This window comes from Mus pahari, chromosome 5 (assembly GCF_900095145.1).
Source record: "Mus pahari chromosome 5, PAHARI_EIJ_v1.1, whole genome shotgun sequence".
NCBI classification, from domain to species: domain Eukaryota; kingdom Metazoa; phylum Chordata; class Mammalia; order Rodentia; family Muridae; genus Mus; species Mus pahari.
In genome coordinates this window covers 53,737,457-53,752,839 of record NC_034594.1, presented here as the reverse complement: position 1 = coordinate 53,752,839, position 15,383 = coordinate 53,737,457, and the positions used below count along the sequence as shown (strand labels likewise).

Here is a 15,383-nt window from a genome sequence, read left to right as displayed (position 1 = left end):
GAAGGTCCTGAGTTCAAATCCCAGCAACCACATGGTGGCTCACAACCACCCATAATGAGATCTGATGCCCTCTTCTGGTGTGTCTGAAGACAGCTACAGTGTACTTAGAATAATAAATACATTTAAAAAAAAAAAGGCAGGGGGAGGGGTAGTTCTACACCTCTTGAGATGGCCTGTCTCATAAGAGTGCCTGAGAATCACCACTTCCCTCTCTCTGCCTGCTCCCCTCCCCTCCTGCAGACCCCTGAGCCTGGTGGCTGGAGTGAGGCTGCTGGAAATTCTGGCTGAGCACGTGCATATGTCCTCCGGCAGCTTTATCAACATCAGGTGGGGTTGCCATTGTGGTGGGACGGAGTGGGGGGTCTAGCCTGAGTGAGGTGGGACTGAAGGGTTTAGGGAAGATAGCTCTGGGGTCAGAGACCTCCTAACTTGTCAAAGCAGGCCTGCTGCTAGCCTCATCCTGAATCTCTGTCGTTAGACACACTCGTGGGAATCCCTGATCCGCCGTGCCGACTTCTTTATTTAGAATCTGGAGTCTCCGGTGGGTAAGGGAGTAACATATTTCCTATTTGGCAGTGTGGTGGGACCAGCTGTCACCTTCCGAATCCGGCACAATGAGCAGAACCTGTCTTTGGCAGATGTGACCCAGCAAGCTGGTAAATAGCACCCTATCCTCGAATCCAGGCTCAGCATGACCCCAGCCTTGATTCCTGTGCTGATCCTTCCCTAAACTATTTCCAGCCCACATAGGGCTGAAAAGAGCCTGGCTTGCACCCTTCCTGCAGGGCTGGTGAAGTCTGAACTGGAAGCGCAGACAGGGCTCCAGATTTTGCAGACAGGGGTGGGACAGGTAAGCACTAACTGTAGAATCCATCAAAGCCCTCGTAGGTCTGACTCTGCGCACAAGAGAGGAGGCAAGAACAAGAACTTAAAGGGTTGAGAAGGTCACTGGGCTTACCAGCCTTCTTTCCCTTGTAGCCCGTCTCTGTGTAGTTCTCATTTTGACCAGCAGAAGGCGCAGTGGCGCTTTCCTGAAAGACCATTCTTAAAGCTATAGCATCATTTTCATGACGACATCTCCTTTTTTCTGTTTCAATGGAAATCCTTCTGGTGGGGTCACCCAAAGTCTCTGGCTCTTGAATTGGTCCAATGTGGATTTGGAAGGAAGCTGTATGCCCTTCTGCCTGTTGCCTTCATACCCCTGCCTTCACAGCGTTGTCCCTAGAGGTGGCCTAAGTAGGAGTCAAGGCCCAGTCTCCCCCGCGACCATCCCTCTGATTCTGGTTTTGTTCCCACAGAGGGAGGAAGCAGCTGCAGTCCTTCCCCGACAAGCCCATGGCATATCTCCCATGCGCTCAGTGCTGCTTACTCTAGTGGCCCTGGCAGGCGTGGCTGGGCTGCTAGTGGCTTTGGCAGTGGCCCTGTGTATGCGCCATCATTCGAGACAGAGGGATAAGGAGCGCCTGGCAGCGCTGGGGCCGGAGGGGGCCCACGGTGACACTACTTTTGAGTACCAGGTGTGAAGCTATAGAGAAGCTCATGGAGGGAAGGACCTACAAGGGGCTCGAGTGACCCAGTCTTGTGTGGAGTAAGGACGTGGGCAGAATAAGGTCCTGTCTGGGTAAAGGATGGAAAGGTCCTGGAAGGGGTGTCGGGACATACTTTTTAAATGAATATGGGCTGGGAATAGTTGGCTCCGGAGATACCTCCCAGGAACATGATACTGGGATTCTACTTTGTGGTATCTGAGGTTGTCATATGCACCGAGACAGAAAAGAATGAGGGCGAAAGACAGATCTTACTCATCCCGTTGATCAGAGACAAGCCTAAGGCTCCAGAGTGGAATCCAAGGCATTGCTTGTTTGGAGCGCTGGGAACTGAACTCCGCGTGTTAGGCAAACGCAATGCCCGCCTGCAGGACCACTAAACTCCAGCCTGTGGTTTAGAAACCTTGTAGAGGGATTCTAAAGACCCCCCAGCCTCACCGAATCCTTCCTCTGCAGGACCTGTGTCGCCAGCACATGGCTACAAAGTCCCTGTTTAACCGGGCGGAGGGTCAGCCAGAGCCTTCTAGGGTGAGCAGTGTGTCCTCCCAGTTCAGCGACGCGGCCCAGGCCAGCCCCAGTTCCCACAGCAGCACACCATCCTGGTGCGAGGAGCCCGCCCAGGCCAACATGGACATCTCCACAGGACACATGATTCTGGTCAGGAAAGGGCTCAGGCCTAAAGTGGGGAGGGAACAGCATAGCGGGGGAGAGGCAGAACGGGCAGTGTGGCCCAGAGCCAGGCTGTGGTGCCCTTACAGGCATACATGGAGGATCACCTTCGGAACCGGGACCGGTTGGCCAAGGAGTGGCAGGCCCTGTGCGCCTACCAAGCAGAGCCAAACACCTGTGCCGCCGCACAGGATGAGGGCAACATCAAGAAGAACCGTCATTCTGACTTCCTACCCTGTAAGCGAGCCATGGGCCTTCCTGGCCCCACACTCTGCTAGGAGCAATTCGAGGCTGGGGATGGGAGGTGGAGCGGAGGTTGGGGGTAGGGGAGGGGTTGGGCTCCAGGCTCGGGCTGGGTGGCAGAGACCTGGTGCCAGAAAGTCATTTGTGAGTTCTGTGCAGATGACCATGCCCGAATCAAGCTAAAAGTGGAGAGCAGCCCTTCTCGGAGTGATTACATCAACGCCAGCCCCATCGTGAGCAGCTCCGATTCCCACACTGACTCTGCCCATCTGCACTGCTCCTCTTTATTCCACCTCCCGTAGTCATTTCTTACTCCAGCCAAGCCCTGAAACTGTAGAGCCCATGTCCTCGAACTTAGGCATCTCAGCCTCCCCCAGACCCTGGCCCACTCTTGACCAAGCCTCACTCCAAGCTGACCCTTCTCATTCTGGCTCATGACATATCCTCTCTGCCCTTAGATCGAGCATGACCCTCGGATGCCCGCCTACATAGCCACACAGGGACCGCTGTCCCACACCATCGCAGACTTCTGGCAGGTGCACGCTTGGAGGGGGGTTTTCTCAAAACCTGAGGCCCCTGAAGCCTGCCAGGGCCAGGGAGGCTAGAGAGCCGATTACCTGGATCTCTGTCCTTAGATGGTGTGGGAGAGTGGCTGCACTGTCATCGTTATGCTGACCCCGTTGGTGGAGGACGGTGTCAAACAGTGTGATCGCTACTGGCCAGATGAAGGATCTTCCCTCTACCACGTATATGAGGTCAGAGTGCCCAGCAGTAAGGGGGTGGATGGTGGCCTTTTAAAATATGAATGTGGGGCTGGGCGTGGTGGCGCACGCCTTTAATCCCAGCAGAGAATTAAAGAGGAGGGAGGCAGGGAGGCAGAGGCAGGCAGATTTCTGAGTTCGAGGCCAGCCTGGTCTACAACGTGAGTTCCAGGACAGTCAGGGCTACACAGAGAAACCCTGTCTCAAAAAAAAACCAAAAAACAAACAAACAAAAAAATGTGTATATTTATAGGTGCATGCATGTATACACACACACACCATACATACATACATACATACATACATACATACATAGATACATACATACATGAAAGCTTGTATATTCTGTCTAGCACCAAAAAGCATTTGTAGAGACTTTGATAAAACTCTGAGCCATGCATATGTTAGACAGGGAAAATAAATATCCAAAGACTGAAATTACCGCCTTTAACCTCCCGAAATATTTAGCATTTGCACTGCTTGGGGAGCAGGAGGAGGGTGGGGACTGGAGCGGAGCGCGTGCGCACCTGCGCTCAGACCCTGCCCGACATCTGACAGGTGAACCTGGTGTCTGAGCACATCTGGTGTGAGGACTTCCTGGTGCGGAGCTTCTACCTTAAGAACGTGCAGACCCAGGAGACGCGCACGCTCACTCAGTTCCACTTCCTCAGCTGGCCGGCAGAGGGCACTCCGGCCTCCACCCGGCCGCTGCTGGACTTCCGCAGGTGAGCAAGCTGCCAGCCGCCACCCAGGAGCTCTTCCTGGGGGCCAAGGTCTGGCCTGGAGCCTCGCCCCTGATCTCTGTCCCTTCCACCAGCCCCCCATCCCCAAACCAGTACTGACAGTTTGGCCGTCCTACCCTAACCTGGTGCCTTTTCTCACACCTGCTTTCTCACACCGCCATTCCACCATCTGGCTCAGTTGCGGGCCTGGAGCCAGGGTTCCCCTCTCTTCTCCTGCGGGGGGGCGGGGGGGGCTGCTTTGTCTCCTGCCTTGCCCTTCTGGGCCTCAGTCCTGTGCCGGCTTGCTCTTCCACTCTCTCCTGTTCAGCTTCCATCCTCATCTTTCTTACTGTCTTTCTGGCTCTATTTCTTTCTTTCTTTTCTTTTTTGGTTTTACGAGACAGGGTTTCTCTGTATAGCCCTGGCTGTCCTGGAACTCGCTTTGTAGACCAGGCTGGCCTCGAACTCAGAAATCCGCCTGCCTCTGCCTCCCGAGTGCTGAGACACTGCCCAGCTTCTTCTTTCTCTTTCTTCCCCTTCCTTTCCCTCTTCTTTCCCATCTCTGTCACTCTCCCAGCCTCCCCCCTCCTGCCTCTCCCTCTCCCCCTCAGTCACATGGCTGCCAGCATCATTTATTTTTGTGATCTCTGCTGATAGTCTCACTTCAGTTGAACAGCCACAAAAGTGGTCATTGGCAGGTGTGGCAACCTTCATGGATGGAAGAGGCAGGCGGGCAGGCAGGTGGAAGAGGGACTAGCCTGAGGGCTGCTCAGAGGACTGGGGCAGGAATGTTGAAAGAGACCAAGATTATCCTGCAGGAAGTTCCTGGGCTGGTGGGTAGTTTTTTTTGTTTTTGTTTTTGGTTTTTTTTGGGGGGGGGGGAGCTGAAGCAGAAGGTAGCAGAGCCTGTTGTAACACAGAGACCAGACCAGGCACCCAGCATCCCTTGCCATTCACACACAGGTGGCAGGGAAGCCTCTATACTGAAACCATCTGTTCCTCTGTCTTGTGCCAAGTTGGCCTGGGTCTCCAGTGCCAGGCAGAGGGGCAAGAGTTGAGGTGGGGACCTTGGTAGTTTCTGAACTCCAGGATGACAGTGATTTCTGACTACCCTGCAACCTGAGGCATATTTTGAAAGTGGTGTCAGAGTATTAAATCATTTCCACATTTCCCCCCACATTTAAAAATGTCAGCAGAGGGACTGGAGAGATGGCTTAGTGGTTAAGAGCACCGACTACTCTTCTGAAGGTCCTGAGTTCAAATCCCAGCAACCACATGGTGGCTCACAACCATCTGTAATGAGATCTGATGCTCTCTTTTGGTGCATCTGAAGACAGCTACAGTGTACTTAGATATACTAATAAATCTTTAAAAAAAAAAAGTCAACAGAGATGGCACACACCTGTAACTCCAACTGTGCAGGAGGCTGAGGCAGGAGATCTGCAAGTTCAAGGCCATTCTGAGCAGCTTAATTAGACCCTGTCCAATAAATAAATAGTGAAAAAGGGCTGGGGATGTAACTCAGTGGTTGAGAACTCTCACAAGACCCTGGGTTCAGTCCTTACTACTGAATAATAAGTAATAATGTTAATATTCTTAAAGTAAAAGTTTTTAAAGATTTGAGTACACTGTTGCTCTCTTCAGACACACCAGAAGAGGGCATCAGACCCCATTACAGATGGTTGTGAGCCACCATGTGGTTGCTGGGAATTGAACTCAGGACCTCTGGAAGAGCAGTCAGTGCTCTTAGCCGCTGAGTCATCTTTCTAGCCCCCCTTCATGTGTGTGTGTGTGTGTGAAATTCTCCCCTCCCTTTTATTGAAAATGGATTATTTTGTCATATATCTTGACCACAGCTTCCTCTGCCTTTACTCCTCCCAGTTCCTCACCACATAAGTAAACATTGTGGTGATAATATGGATGAGGCCTTGGCTTGACCTCAAATTTACAAAAAAGGAAAAACACTAGCAAAGTTCCTGATAGAGTCACTGTAGGGTCACTGCATGGATTTTTTTTTTTTAAGGCCTCACAAGTAAGCTAAACAATTGTTGTGACTTACATCAGAATTACATAAATTCAGCTGGCATATGACAGCTAGAACTAAGTAATTGTTGCTGATGAATGCATTTTGGTGGCCGGATATCAGGGCTGGTGCGTGGACCAAGGGCCCGGGTAGAAAAGTCATGACTTCCATGGTGGTAGACTAGGAGGCCTGGAAGTTACCAGAATGCCTTGGATTTGGTCAGAACCATTGCCTCTTACTCCATCCTTACTAACAACCACTCATGGAGAGCCCTGTGGCATGTGGCTGTTATCTTACGGCATGTCATGAGAATCCGAACAAAGAGTCCCTTTATCATCTCCCATTTCACGGGTATGGGAACTGAGAAGTTAATAAATCCGTTATACTGGTTGACCGCTTGGGCATGTGGCTCCCAAGTGACAGATCAAGCTCAGTGCCACCCACATCAACTGTGGTCCTTTGCCACCAGCCCTGAACCTTCTCTCCAACTCTCTTACTGCTCTGTGCTTGCCACAAGGCAGGGGAGTAAGAAAGCCAGAGTGCAGCCAGGCAGTGGTGACGCACGCCTTTAATCCCAGCACTTGGAAGCAGAGGCAGGCAGATTTCTGAGTTTGAGGCCAGCCTGGTCTACAGAGTGAATTCCAGGACAGCTAGGGCTACACAGAGAAACCCTGTCTTGTAAAACCAAAAAAAAAAAGCCAGCCGGCTTGCGGTCACACTCTGCTGATTGATGTTCTTTCTGGCTGGTGGTCTGTCTGGCCTTCACACTCACCTCTCATTTCAGGAAAGTGAACAAGTGTTACAGAGGCCGCTCCTGCCCCATCATAGTGCACTGCAGGTGGGTAAGGACCTGCCACAGAGGCCCTGTGCTGGGGCCTTGCTCATTCCATCCTTCCTCTGTTCCTTTTCCTTGAGCACAAACTGTGAGCACACCGCCTGTCTGCCTCTTGATGTTGGTGAGAAACAGACAGGAGCCAAATCTGGCACATCCTGTCTTTAATGAGTTAAAAATAGCCACACACACACACACACACACACACACACACACGCACACACACACACGCGCCCTTGCCCAGAAGAATGTCTGCTCACAGCGCTGGAAATATTTACTCTGACCAAAACCTGACCCCAGGCTGCAGAGGGCAATTCCCACCCTGTCCTGCTGCCTCCAATGAAAAATGGAACCATGGCTGTCCTTTCTAGTTGTCCCCCTGCCTGGGGACATGCCAGGGCTCTCAGATCTGCCTCTGTTGTCTCACCCATGACTCACTAATGTTCTTCTCTGGCCAACTGGGCTAATCAGCCAATGTCCCCACCCCAACCCCCATGCCTACTCCCTTCTGGCCTTGTCAGGGCTAAGCCTGTTTGTCACCATCTCCTACTGCAGTGATGGTGCAGGGAGGACAGGCACCTACATCCTTATTGACATGGTCCTGAATCGCATGGCCAAAGGTAAGGGCCTGTCCCCACAGGACCCACAACCCCTGGTCCCTCCTGGCCCCCCAGCATGCAATGGGCCTGAGAACCCCCTGGGGAGCATGTGGTCCCCTCTCCAACCTTTGCAGAGGATGCCCAGGAGGTACGGGCATGTTCCCCTCTGGATACCCCCGTAAGCATCCCTTACTCCACCCCTATTCCCCAGGAGTGAAGGAGATTGATATCGCTGCCACCCTGGAGCATGTCCGTGACCAGCGGCCTGGCCTCGTCCGTTCTAAGGTGACAGTGGCTCCCTGCCCATCCCCACTCGATTCCCTTTCCAAGCACCCTCTTCATAGCCACCATGAAGAAACCAGCAGCAGCCCGCCCCTCCCCCATCTCTCTGAAGACTCCCCTTTCCAGATGCCCAGCACCCTCCACCCCCCCCACCCCCGCAATGCCCCCTGGGGCGGAGGCGGAGGCTAGGCTTTCCCTGACCCTTCTGCCACTGGCCTTGCACAGGACCAGTTTGAGTTTGCGCTGACAGCCGTGGCGGAGGAGGTGAATGCTATCCTCAAGGCCCTGCCCCAGTGAGCCCCCTGGACACCTCAGTGGGCATCCTGGCCTCGGCTCCTTCTGCCTGTGTGAGCATCTGTGCACCTACTCTTCAGCCCCTACCCATCTGCCACCTTGGTCCGACTTGGCCATGGGAGCCTTTCCCAACCCAGTGTGAGAGTCGGGAGGGAGGGAAGGGGTAGGCCCACCCTGCTTTATCCATGCTAGAACCAAGATGGGAAGCAGACAGCAGGCAAGGAGAGGAGTGGACACCGGCCCGCGGGTGTTACTGAGCCCCATCCTACCTGAGTCTCTGTCTCCCTCTCTGGATGTGTGCATCCCCACTCCCACCAGCCTACCGCCTATAGACAAAGCAGAAAACGAGGAGTCCCCAGCTCTCCCAACCCTGCTACCACTGGCCTGCCACCTTGACCCTGCTCAACCTTCTCCCTCTAGCACAAGGGAACATTTCTAGAAAAAAAAAAAATCTACTTTTGTATCTGTGTGAATAAAGTTAGTGTGTCGTCTGTGCAGCTGCAACACGGAGGCCTTTGGGGCTCTGTCTGTTAAGCTTCCGGGCTCCAGTGTCCCCTGCCCTGCCTCCCTGGAGACACAAAGCCATGGGTGACACTGGCTGCAGAGGCTGGTTGTCCTTGGTTTGAAAGTAGTGCCTAACAACGTGGCTTCTAGGGCGCTAGCAGGCTCCACGGTACCATGCATGGATTGGTTTTATCTTCATAAAACCAGGACCAATCATGCATTGTGTCCAGAGGATGCAGCGTGGCGCTTGCTAGGCCAGGCTGAGGAACTTGTACGTCGTGGAGTCAGGATTCAAGCCTGGGCCACCACCCTTCCTGAAGCCTTCCCTCCTGGTTCTTAAGCTGCGCTGTTCCCTTCAGCCTTGGGAATGACGTCTGGGTCACACAGGACTGAGCTCGGGGTCCTCCTCCCCTCAGGCCATAGACACCACAGCCCATTCTTCCAGGGAGGTGCTGGGGCAGGCCACCTGGGGGAGCGACACACTTTCCCCTTACCCAGCCTCTCTGCCCTTTACCCCCTAAGGTGGTCCCTGTGTTCCTCCCCTAAGAACCCTCCGGCAGTGATTCCAGACATACACAGAAGTGAGCTGAGCTGAAACCCTGGGTTCCTCTGGGCCTGGGGCCACTACCTCATGCTGGAGTTCAAATGAAATCCTGAATGCTGGCGTGAGGAACGATTCCGTCCTACTGACTGCTCCTCTGAAGCTCAGCTCCAGTGCTCTACAAGACCAAGGCTCCAAGTGGGCAAAGCACCATTTCTGCCTGCGAGGCCCAGCAGCTGCTCGGGAGAGGGGCTTGGAATCCCCCCTCAGGGGTGGCTGCTGCTTTAGCTTCCACAAGTCTGCTAGGCGGTGCTGGTCCTGTGGTTAGAGACAGCAAGTGGGGAGGAGCTCCTGGTTCCTTCATCCCTGGGGCTGGACGCTAGGGAGGGTGGCATTCCACATGCTCCTGGATCACATGTCCCCTGGAGGGGCTTACACTAGGGCCCTTGGGTGCTGTTTAAAATCATCAGGCATCACCATCAGAGCCCCTTGCTTCCAATCAAGTCGTAACTTAGTGTGGCCCTGGCTGTGCTGCGGAGAACCAGGAAGCAGGTCCCCTTACAAGATGAAACTAGTTGTGGGGACCCTGGAAGGGAGGGCCAATAATTATAAGCATTTTTCCCCTGTCACCACGTGACACATTTGGGGAGGACAACCTGGTCAAAGTCTGTGCCTCCAGCTACTTGGCATGAAGGAAGGTGTAAGGCCTGAAGTGTCCTCTAGTAGTTCCAGAGGGTCTCTCCGGAGTCACTGTGGAAAGGAGGAACACGGGGCACCGAGTTCTCAAAACTCAGCTTTATTTGCCTCTATTTCCCTCAGTCTGAGCTCAGCTCATCTGGCTTTGATGGGTCTCAGAGGCTCAGTGTTAACAGAGGCCGGCCACAGCCTACTCCACCAATCCCCGTGCTGGCTTTGGGCTCCCCAGGCAGGAGGACAGGTGGCTCATGGAGGATGAATTGATGATAAGAAAGAATGGGCAGCAAGGTCAGAGGTCAAAGAAAGCCATTCAAGCAATATGTCCACCGCTCCCTCCGCGTGCCAGTCCTTGCCATACACACTGCAGCCAAGGCGGCCTCCTCTCCCACGCAGGTTCTGCCAGCCCGCAGCCATCCAAGACCGTGCCCTACCTATGCAGTCCACAGCCCCATTAGCTTATTCCTCGGACCCCCCCAGGTTGCCCAAGGGAAAACAAACTCAGATGCTACAGGAATTTGCTCACTCCAACCTGAGTCTAGCAAGAAGTACCATAGGAACTAAAGTTCTGGTCATCTACAATTCTCACCACCCCTGCCAGGGACAAAATCAAAGACAAGATCTCCCCATTCAGAGAGCAGGACAGACTGGCCAGGGTTGGAACTACATATCCCAAGAAGCTCAGCTTTGTAACTGAGCGGCTCCTCCCCTGGAGTGTTACAAGAACCAAGTCCAGGGTGCATTGCATTCTGGGACTTGTAGTCCGCAAAAGACAGCACTAAGAACCCATAGAGGAGAGTTCAGAGGCTAAGGCTACAGGTGCCTCCCACTCAGTCTCCACCCACCACCCCAGCCCCCAGCTCTACACTCAGTATAAATGAGGGAGGGGAATGTAGTGTTCCCTCCTAGCACATTGGGGAGGGCGCTGTCCTGTTGGAACTGCAGCAACTCTGTATCCAGGATATCCAGCTCAGAACACATCTGGGGAGAGAGCAGGGGTGGGTGACAGGAGAGAGGGTCAGCTGCAAGCAGGTGGAGGATGGAGCTGAGCATGCACTCCTAGGCCAGCCCTGTGGCCGGCCCCTAAGCTCTGTTCGCAGGTAGCACAAATACACTCCCCACCTAGGCCTCCCTCTGGGTCACCCTGGCCCTATCCCACCTCTCCAAGGATAGCCAGCCTCACCTCTGCCTAGTCCTATGGCCAGGGCAGGCTGAGGCAGCAAGAAGAAGGGAAGAGGAGTTGACTCTGGTTGAGACTCTGGAGGGCTGAGAGGCTTCCACCCCACCTAGCTAGCCTCCCCAGAAGATCTTACGGACCCACCGGCCCCAGCATCTTCCTGGGCTTCAAAGAAAAGAAGGGAGACCTAGCCAAGCAGCAATGAAAGCAAGCGTTGCGGGCGAAGGGTGGGCGTGGCAGAGAGCGGACTGGAGGACAGCAGCACCAGAGGGGGAACGAGAAGGTGGGTGGGTGAGCGCTTAGTTCTACACAGAAACCAGGGGGGAATGTAGCTGGCCAAGGACAGCAGAGGCTCTGCTCGCTCGCTCGCTTGCTTGCTCGCTCGCTCGGCCTGCACTGTGCCCTGGGGGAAGTTGCCAACTCAAGTTCAGAGCATGCCAGGCCAAGTCCTCCTTCCTTATCAGCATCAGCAACATAAATGGCAGGAAAATACTTGGGCACAAAAGGCCCACCCCAAACCCGCTAATGCCCTTCAGTAGTGTCTGACCCACCAATGCCTCCGAGCTCCACAGGCACGGATGCCACCCTCGCCCCCAAATCCTGGGCTTTACCCAGGACAGAGTACAACAGATCCCTGCCCACGCTACAGAATGGTGGGCCTGGGAGGGAAACGTGTGGAGGGACAGAGTTTGGAATCCTGTGGCTCGGGCCACACTATTCTGCACTCCTGACAGTGAGCTGGACTCGAGTCGGGACCTGAATTATTCCAGGCTCTACCTGGTTCTCAGAGAATGAGGCAGCGAGAGGCCTTCTCCTCTGAAGATGGGCTGAGTTTGGCTGCCTCGCCCCTCACACCCTTATGGGTGCCCCCCACATCAAGGTCTCGGTGCTGGGCCTTGGGCTGCCCATGCTGTCGTGGCTGTGCCCCCCGCCCACCTGCTGGCTTCTGCCCAGCCGCCTCCATCTCTGACAGGCTGTAAGCCATGGCAAGCTGCAGGTCCTCATCCTCAGAAAGGTCATTGTCGGGGGGACGAGAGAGAGAGGTCGGCCGGACCTGCATGACCCCCAGCCCAGGGGCGACTGAAGGTTGCTGCTCACGACGGCTCAGCTCCAAGCCTAGTGCCAGGTCATCTGGGACACCTGCAAGAGTCACAACCACCATCAGGCCCTAAACCCAAGCTAGAGCATCATGCAGGACCCCTGACCACTCACAAGCCTCTCCCTAGAACTGACAACCATGCATTAGGTTACAAGGTTATCCAGCACAATACTCAGCTTCCCTGTGCCTCCCCTGTCTATGACACAGGAATGAGGAGATTGTCTACACACGCAAAGGTTCCAATGACTAAATATCACCCGTGTAAAGTACCTGTTAAAGTGCTCAGCGTCGGCAGGTAAGCGGCTAGCCACTGTGACTGGGTTTGATTCCCGACTGTCCCAAGTAGCCTAGCATGCACAAGGCTGTCTCGTATTCTAGTACCTGACTTTGATTCCTGGATTCATTTATCCCTTTTGTTTGGTAAGTAGTAGTCTTAAGCCAGAGGCTACTTGGAAGTGAGGGTCATTTAAACATGCCTCAGCTCAGGCCCCTCAAGTAAAGACTGGGTAAATATGCCGGGCAGTCATGGCGTACACCTTTAATCCCAGCACCTGGGATACAGAGGCAGGCAGATCTTTGGGGGTTCAAGGTCAGCCTAGTTGATAGAGGGAGCTCGTGGACAGCCAAGGCTACACAGAGAAACCCTGTCTCAAAAAAACAAAACAAAGCAAAAACAAAAAAAAAAAAACCAAAACAAAAAAAAAACAAACCTACCACCGAGAACAACAAAACCAGGTAAATATGATCTACACAGCTTTACTCCCATTATGTCAAGAGCACAGGAGGACTTCAGAGATGGCTCAGAAGTCAGACCTAAGTTCAGATCCCCAGCAACCATGAGAAAAGCAGCGTGTGGCAGAGCACACGTGGAGTTCCAGTGCTGGAAAAGCAGACAGGAGGGTCCCTGTGGCTCCCCGGCCGGCCAGTCAGCTCAATCAGTGAGGGACTCTGTCTCAAAAAATAAAGGGCAGGAGAGATGGCTCAGCGGGTAAGAGCACTGACTGCTCTTCCAAAGGTCCTGAGTTCAAATCCCAGCAACCACATGGTGGCCCACAACCATCTGTAATGGGATCTGACACCCTCTTCTGGTGTGTCTGAAGACAGCTAAAGAGTACTCATATACATAAATGAATCTTTAAAAAAATAATAGAGAAGACAAAGAGGGGCATGGTGGGTGGGACCGGGGAGGAGTTGGAGAGTGAAGGTCTGATCAAAATACAACATTGTGCGCTTATATGAAATCCTCAAAAAGTAAATAAGGACTGGGGACGGAGAAATGGCTTGGCAGTTAAGAGCAGGTACTGTTCCCCTGGAGGACCCAAGTTCAGTTCCCAGAATCCACATACAGACCCACAACTGCCTGTAACTTCATCTCCAAGGGGACCTGGAGGTGCCTTGGACCTGTTAGCATATGCACAGACACAAACACATAGGTGCACATACATATATACAAAACTACACATAATCAAAAATCTTAACAATTATGTGTATATGTATGTGGGTAGATAGTAGATAGATGATAGATGGTTGATAGACAGACAGACAGACAGACAGACATTGACCTTTGGCCTCCACAGGTACATCAATAGGCTCATGGGTACATGCAGAGCGTACATCACATACACACACACACACACACACACACACACACACACACACACACGACTCACATGCAGAGAGAGAGAGAGAGAGAGAGAGAGAGAGAGGAAGATGAGTGAGAGAGAGAAAGAGGAAGATGAGAGAGAGAGAGAGAGAGAGAGAGAGAAGGGGGAGGAAGAAGAAAGGGAAGGAAACGGCCACAGTGGCACTGTGGACATGCACGTCCTGTAAAAAGAGTAAAGTGCAGGCTCTCAGGCTATAGCTCAGAGAGTTTGCCTAGCATGTCTAAGGCTCTGGGTTCAATGCCCAGTATCACACACACAGAGTGAAGAGCCTTGCAATCAAGGCATCTCACTAACGATGAAGCCTTCTCCTGCTCACCCGACCCCAGGAGGTAAGAGGAGGCACCACTCACCGTTGATTGACACTGACTTCAGCTGTCCATCCTCTTCCACTTCTACCCGCTCCTGCCCGTTCTCCATGATTCTGTGGAAGACCTCACAGTTCAGTCAGTGAGCAGATCTCTGAAGGGTCCAGTGGTCAGGGCAGGTCAAGACAGTGCTTGCTCCTGTGCCTCCTCCCCAGCCCCTCCACCTGAACGGCCCCAGAAGGAGAGCTCACCTGCGTGTGGTGATGCGGCGGCCTTGGACAAAGGTGGTGGATGTAGAAACAGAGCGGAAAGCACCAGCCCCGGGGCTGAAGGAGAAAGACGAGGAGGAGAAATCTGGCATTGGGACAGACGTGGCAGAGAGGCGGTGATGAGAGAGAGACGGTTGGCTACTTACCACCAGTCACCGAAAGCCAGGAATCTTGGGGGCCTCACTCAAACCTGCCCAGGCTAGCCAAAACAATTCCCAGCATTCCAAGACTCGGGATTTGCAAAAATGGACAGGGACAGTGCTTACCGGAGTTGGCAGGAAAAGAAGAAGAGAAAGTGAAGAAAGGGCCCGTGCGTCGGGGACCCTGGTTCTGAAGCTCCGAGAAGACACCCAAGTCATCTACAAGAAGGTTAGTCATTGGTGAAGAGCTTTCCTCCAAAACGTGTGTGACTGTAGCCTTAAGGCCTAGAAATCAAGCTGCTAAGCAACCCGATACACTTCTGATGGCTCCTGTCCGGGGCTGTGTAAACTTACAAAATGTTTTAAGATTGCTGTTATATATATATATATATATATATATATATATATATATATATATATATATATTCATTCATTCTGTATATATGAGTATACTGTCCCCTCTCTTCAGACACAACAGAAGGGGGCATCAGATCCCATCATCATTCTGTATATATGAGTATACTGTCCCCTCTCTTCAGACACAACAGAAGGGGGCATCAGATCCCATCACAGATGGTTGTGAGCCACCATGTGGTTACTGGGAATTGAAATCAAAACCTCTGGAAGAGCAGTCAGTGTTCTTAACCACTGAGCCATCTCTCCAGCCCCATCTTACACATTTTTTAACTTTTTTTTTTTGTGGGGGGGGGGAAGGGTCTCAGTATCAGTAGCTCAGGCTAGCCTCAAACTTAATAGATACAGATAACCCTGAAGCCCTGACCTTGGGCCTCCATCTCCCAAGTTTAAAGTTCTTTTGGGGTTTTGAGACAGGTTCTCACTGTATAGCTCTGGCTGGCCTGAAAATTGCTAGGTAGAGCAGGCTAGCCCTGAACTCAAGAGTGCCTCTGCCTCCTGAGCACAGGGGTTGAAAGTGTGCACCACGTGGCCAGCGCTCAGTGCTGAGTTTTTTACAGGCATGTGCAAACCATGCTTGTCGAAGGAGTCTTTTTTTTTTTTTT

The 15,383-nt window shown here is 52.9% G+C and overlaps 2 protein-coding genes across 11 annotated transcripts in view; one reads left to right on the top strand and one right to left on the bottom strand.

Moving 5' to 3' along the window:
• Positions 1 to 8,476, top strand: part of Ptprn (protein tyrosine phosphatase receptor type N) — an 18,050-nt gene extending 9,574 nt beyond the window's left edge. For all 5 annotated transcript variants that reach the window (XM_029538931.1, XM_029538929.1, XM_029538930.1 and 2 more), the window contains 14 exons: positions 241 to 327; positions 577 to 656; positions 786 to 850; positions 1,299 to 1,517; positions 2,004 to 2,204; positions 2,306 to 2,453; positions 2,619 to 2,692; positions 2,918 to 2,995; positions 3,095 to 3,214; positions 3,779 to 3,945; positions 6,750 to 6,803; positions 7,353 to 7,417; positions 7,608 to 7,681; positions 7,904 to 8,476. In XM_029538931.1, the coding sequence (XP_029394791.1) occupies positions 241 to 327; positions 577 to 656; positions 786 to 850; positions 1,299 to 1,517; positions 2,004 to 2,204; positions 2,306 to 2,453; positions 2,619 to 2,692; positions 2,918 to 2,995; positions 3,095 to 3,214; positions 3,779 to 3,945; positions 6,750 to 6,803; positions 7,353 to 7,417; positions 7,608 to 7,681; positions 7,904 to 7,975 (1,504 nt within the window). In that variant the 3' untranslated portion in view covers positions 7,976 to 8,476. The remainder of the gene's footprint in view (positions 1 to 240; positions 328 to 576; positions 657 to 785; positions 851 to 1,298; positions 1,518 to 2,003; positions 2,205 to 2,305; positions 2,454 to 2,618; positions 2,693 to 2,917; positions 2,996 to 3,094; positions 3,215 to 3,778; positions 3,946 to 6,749; positions 6,804 to 7,352; positions 7,418 to 7,607; positions 7,682 to 7,903) is intronic.
• A 1,306-nt stretch (positions 8,477 to 9,782) lies between these two features.
• The window catches only part of Dnajb2 (DnaJ heat shock protein family (Hsp40) member B2), an 8,908-nt gene continuing 3,307 nt past the window's right edge, over positions 9,783 to 15,383 (bottom strand). For 2 of the 6 annotated variants that reach the window (XM_021197833.1, XM_021197834.1), the window contains exons 6-10: positions 14,491 to 14,583; positions 14,207 to 14,309; positions 14,001 to 14,071; positions 11,824 to 12,027; positions 9,798 to 10,691 (exon numbers count right to left, since the gene is read on the bottom strand). In XM_021197833.1, coding sequence (XP_021053492.1) covers positions 10,681 to 10,691; positions 11,824 to 12,027; positions 14,001 to 14,071; positions 14,207 to 14,309; positions 14,491 to 14,583 — 482 coding nt within the window. In that variant the 3' untranslated portion in view covers positions 9,798 to 10,680. Of the gene's footprint in view, positions 12,028 to 14,000; positions 14,072 to 14,206; positions 14,310 to 14,490; positions 14,584 to 15,383 lie in introns of all 6 variants that reach the window. The other 4 variants (XM_029539083.1, XR_003843898.1, XM_021197832.1 and 1 more) reach the window with 4 other exon arrangements.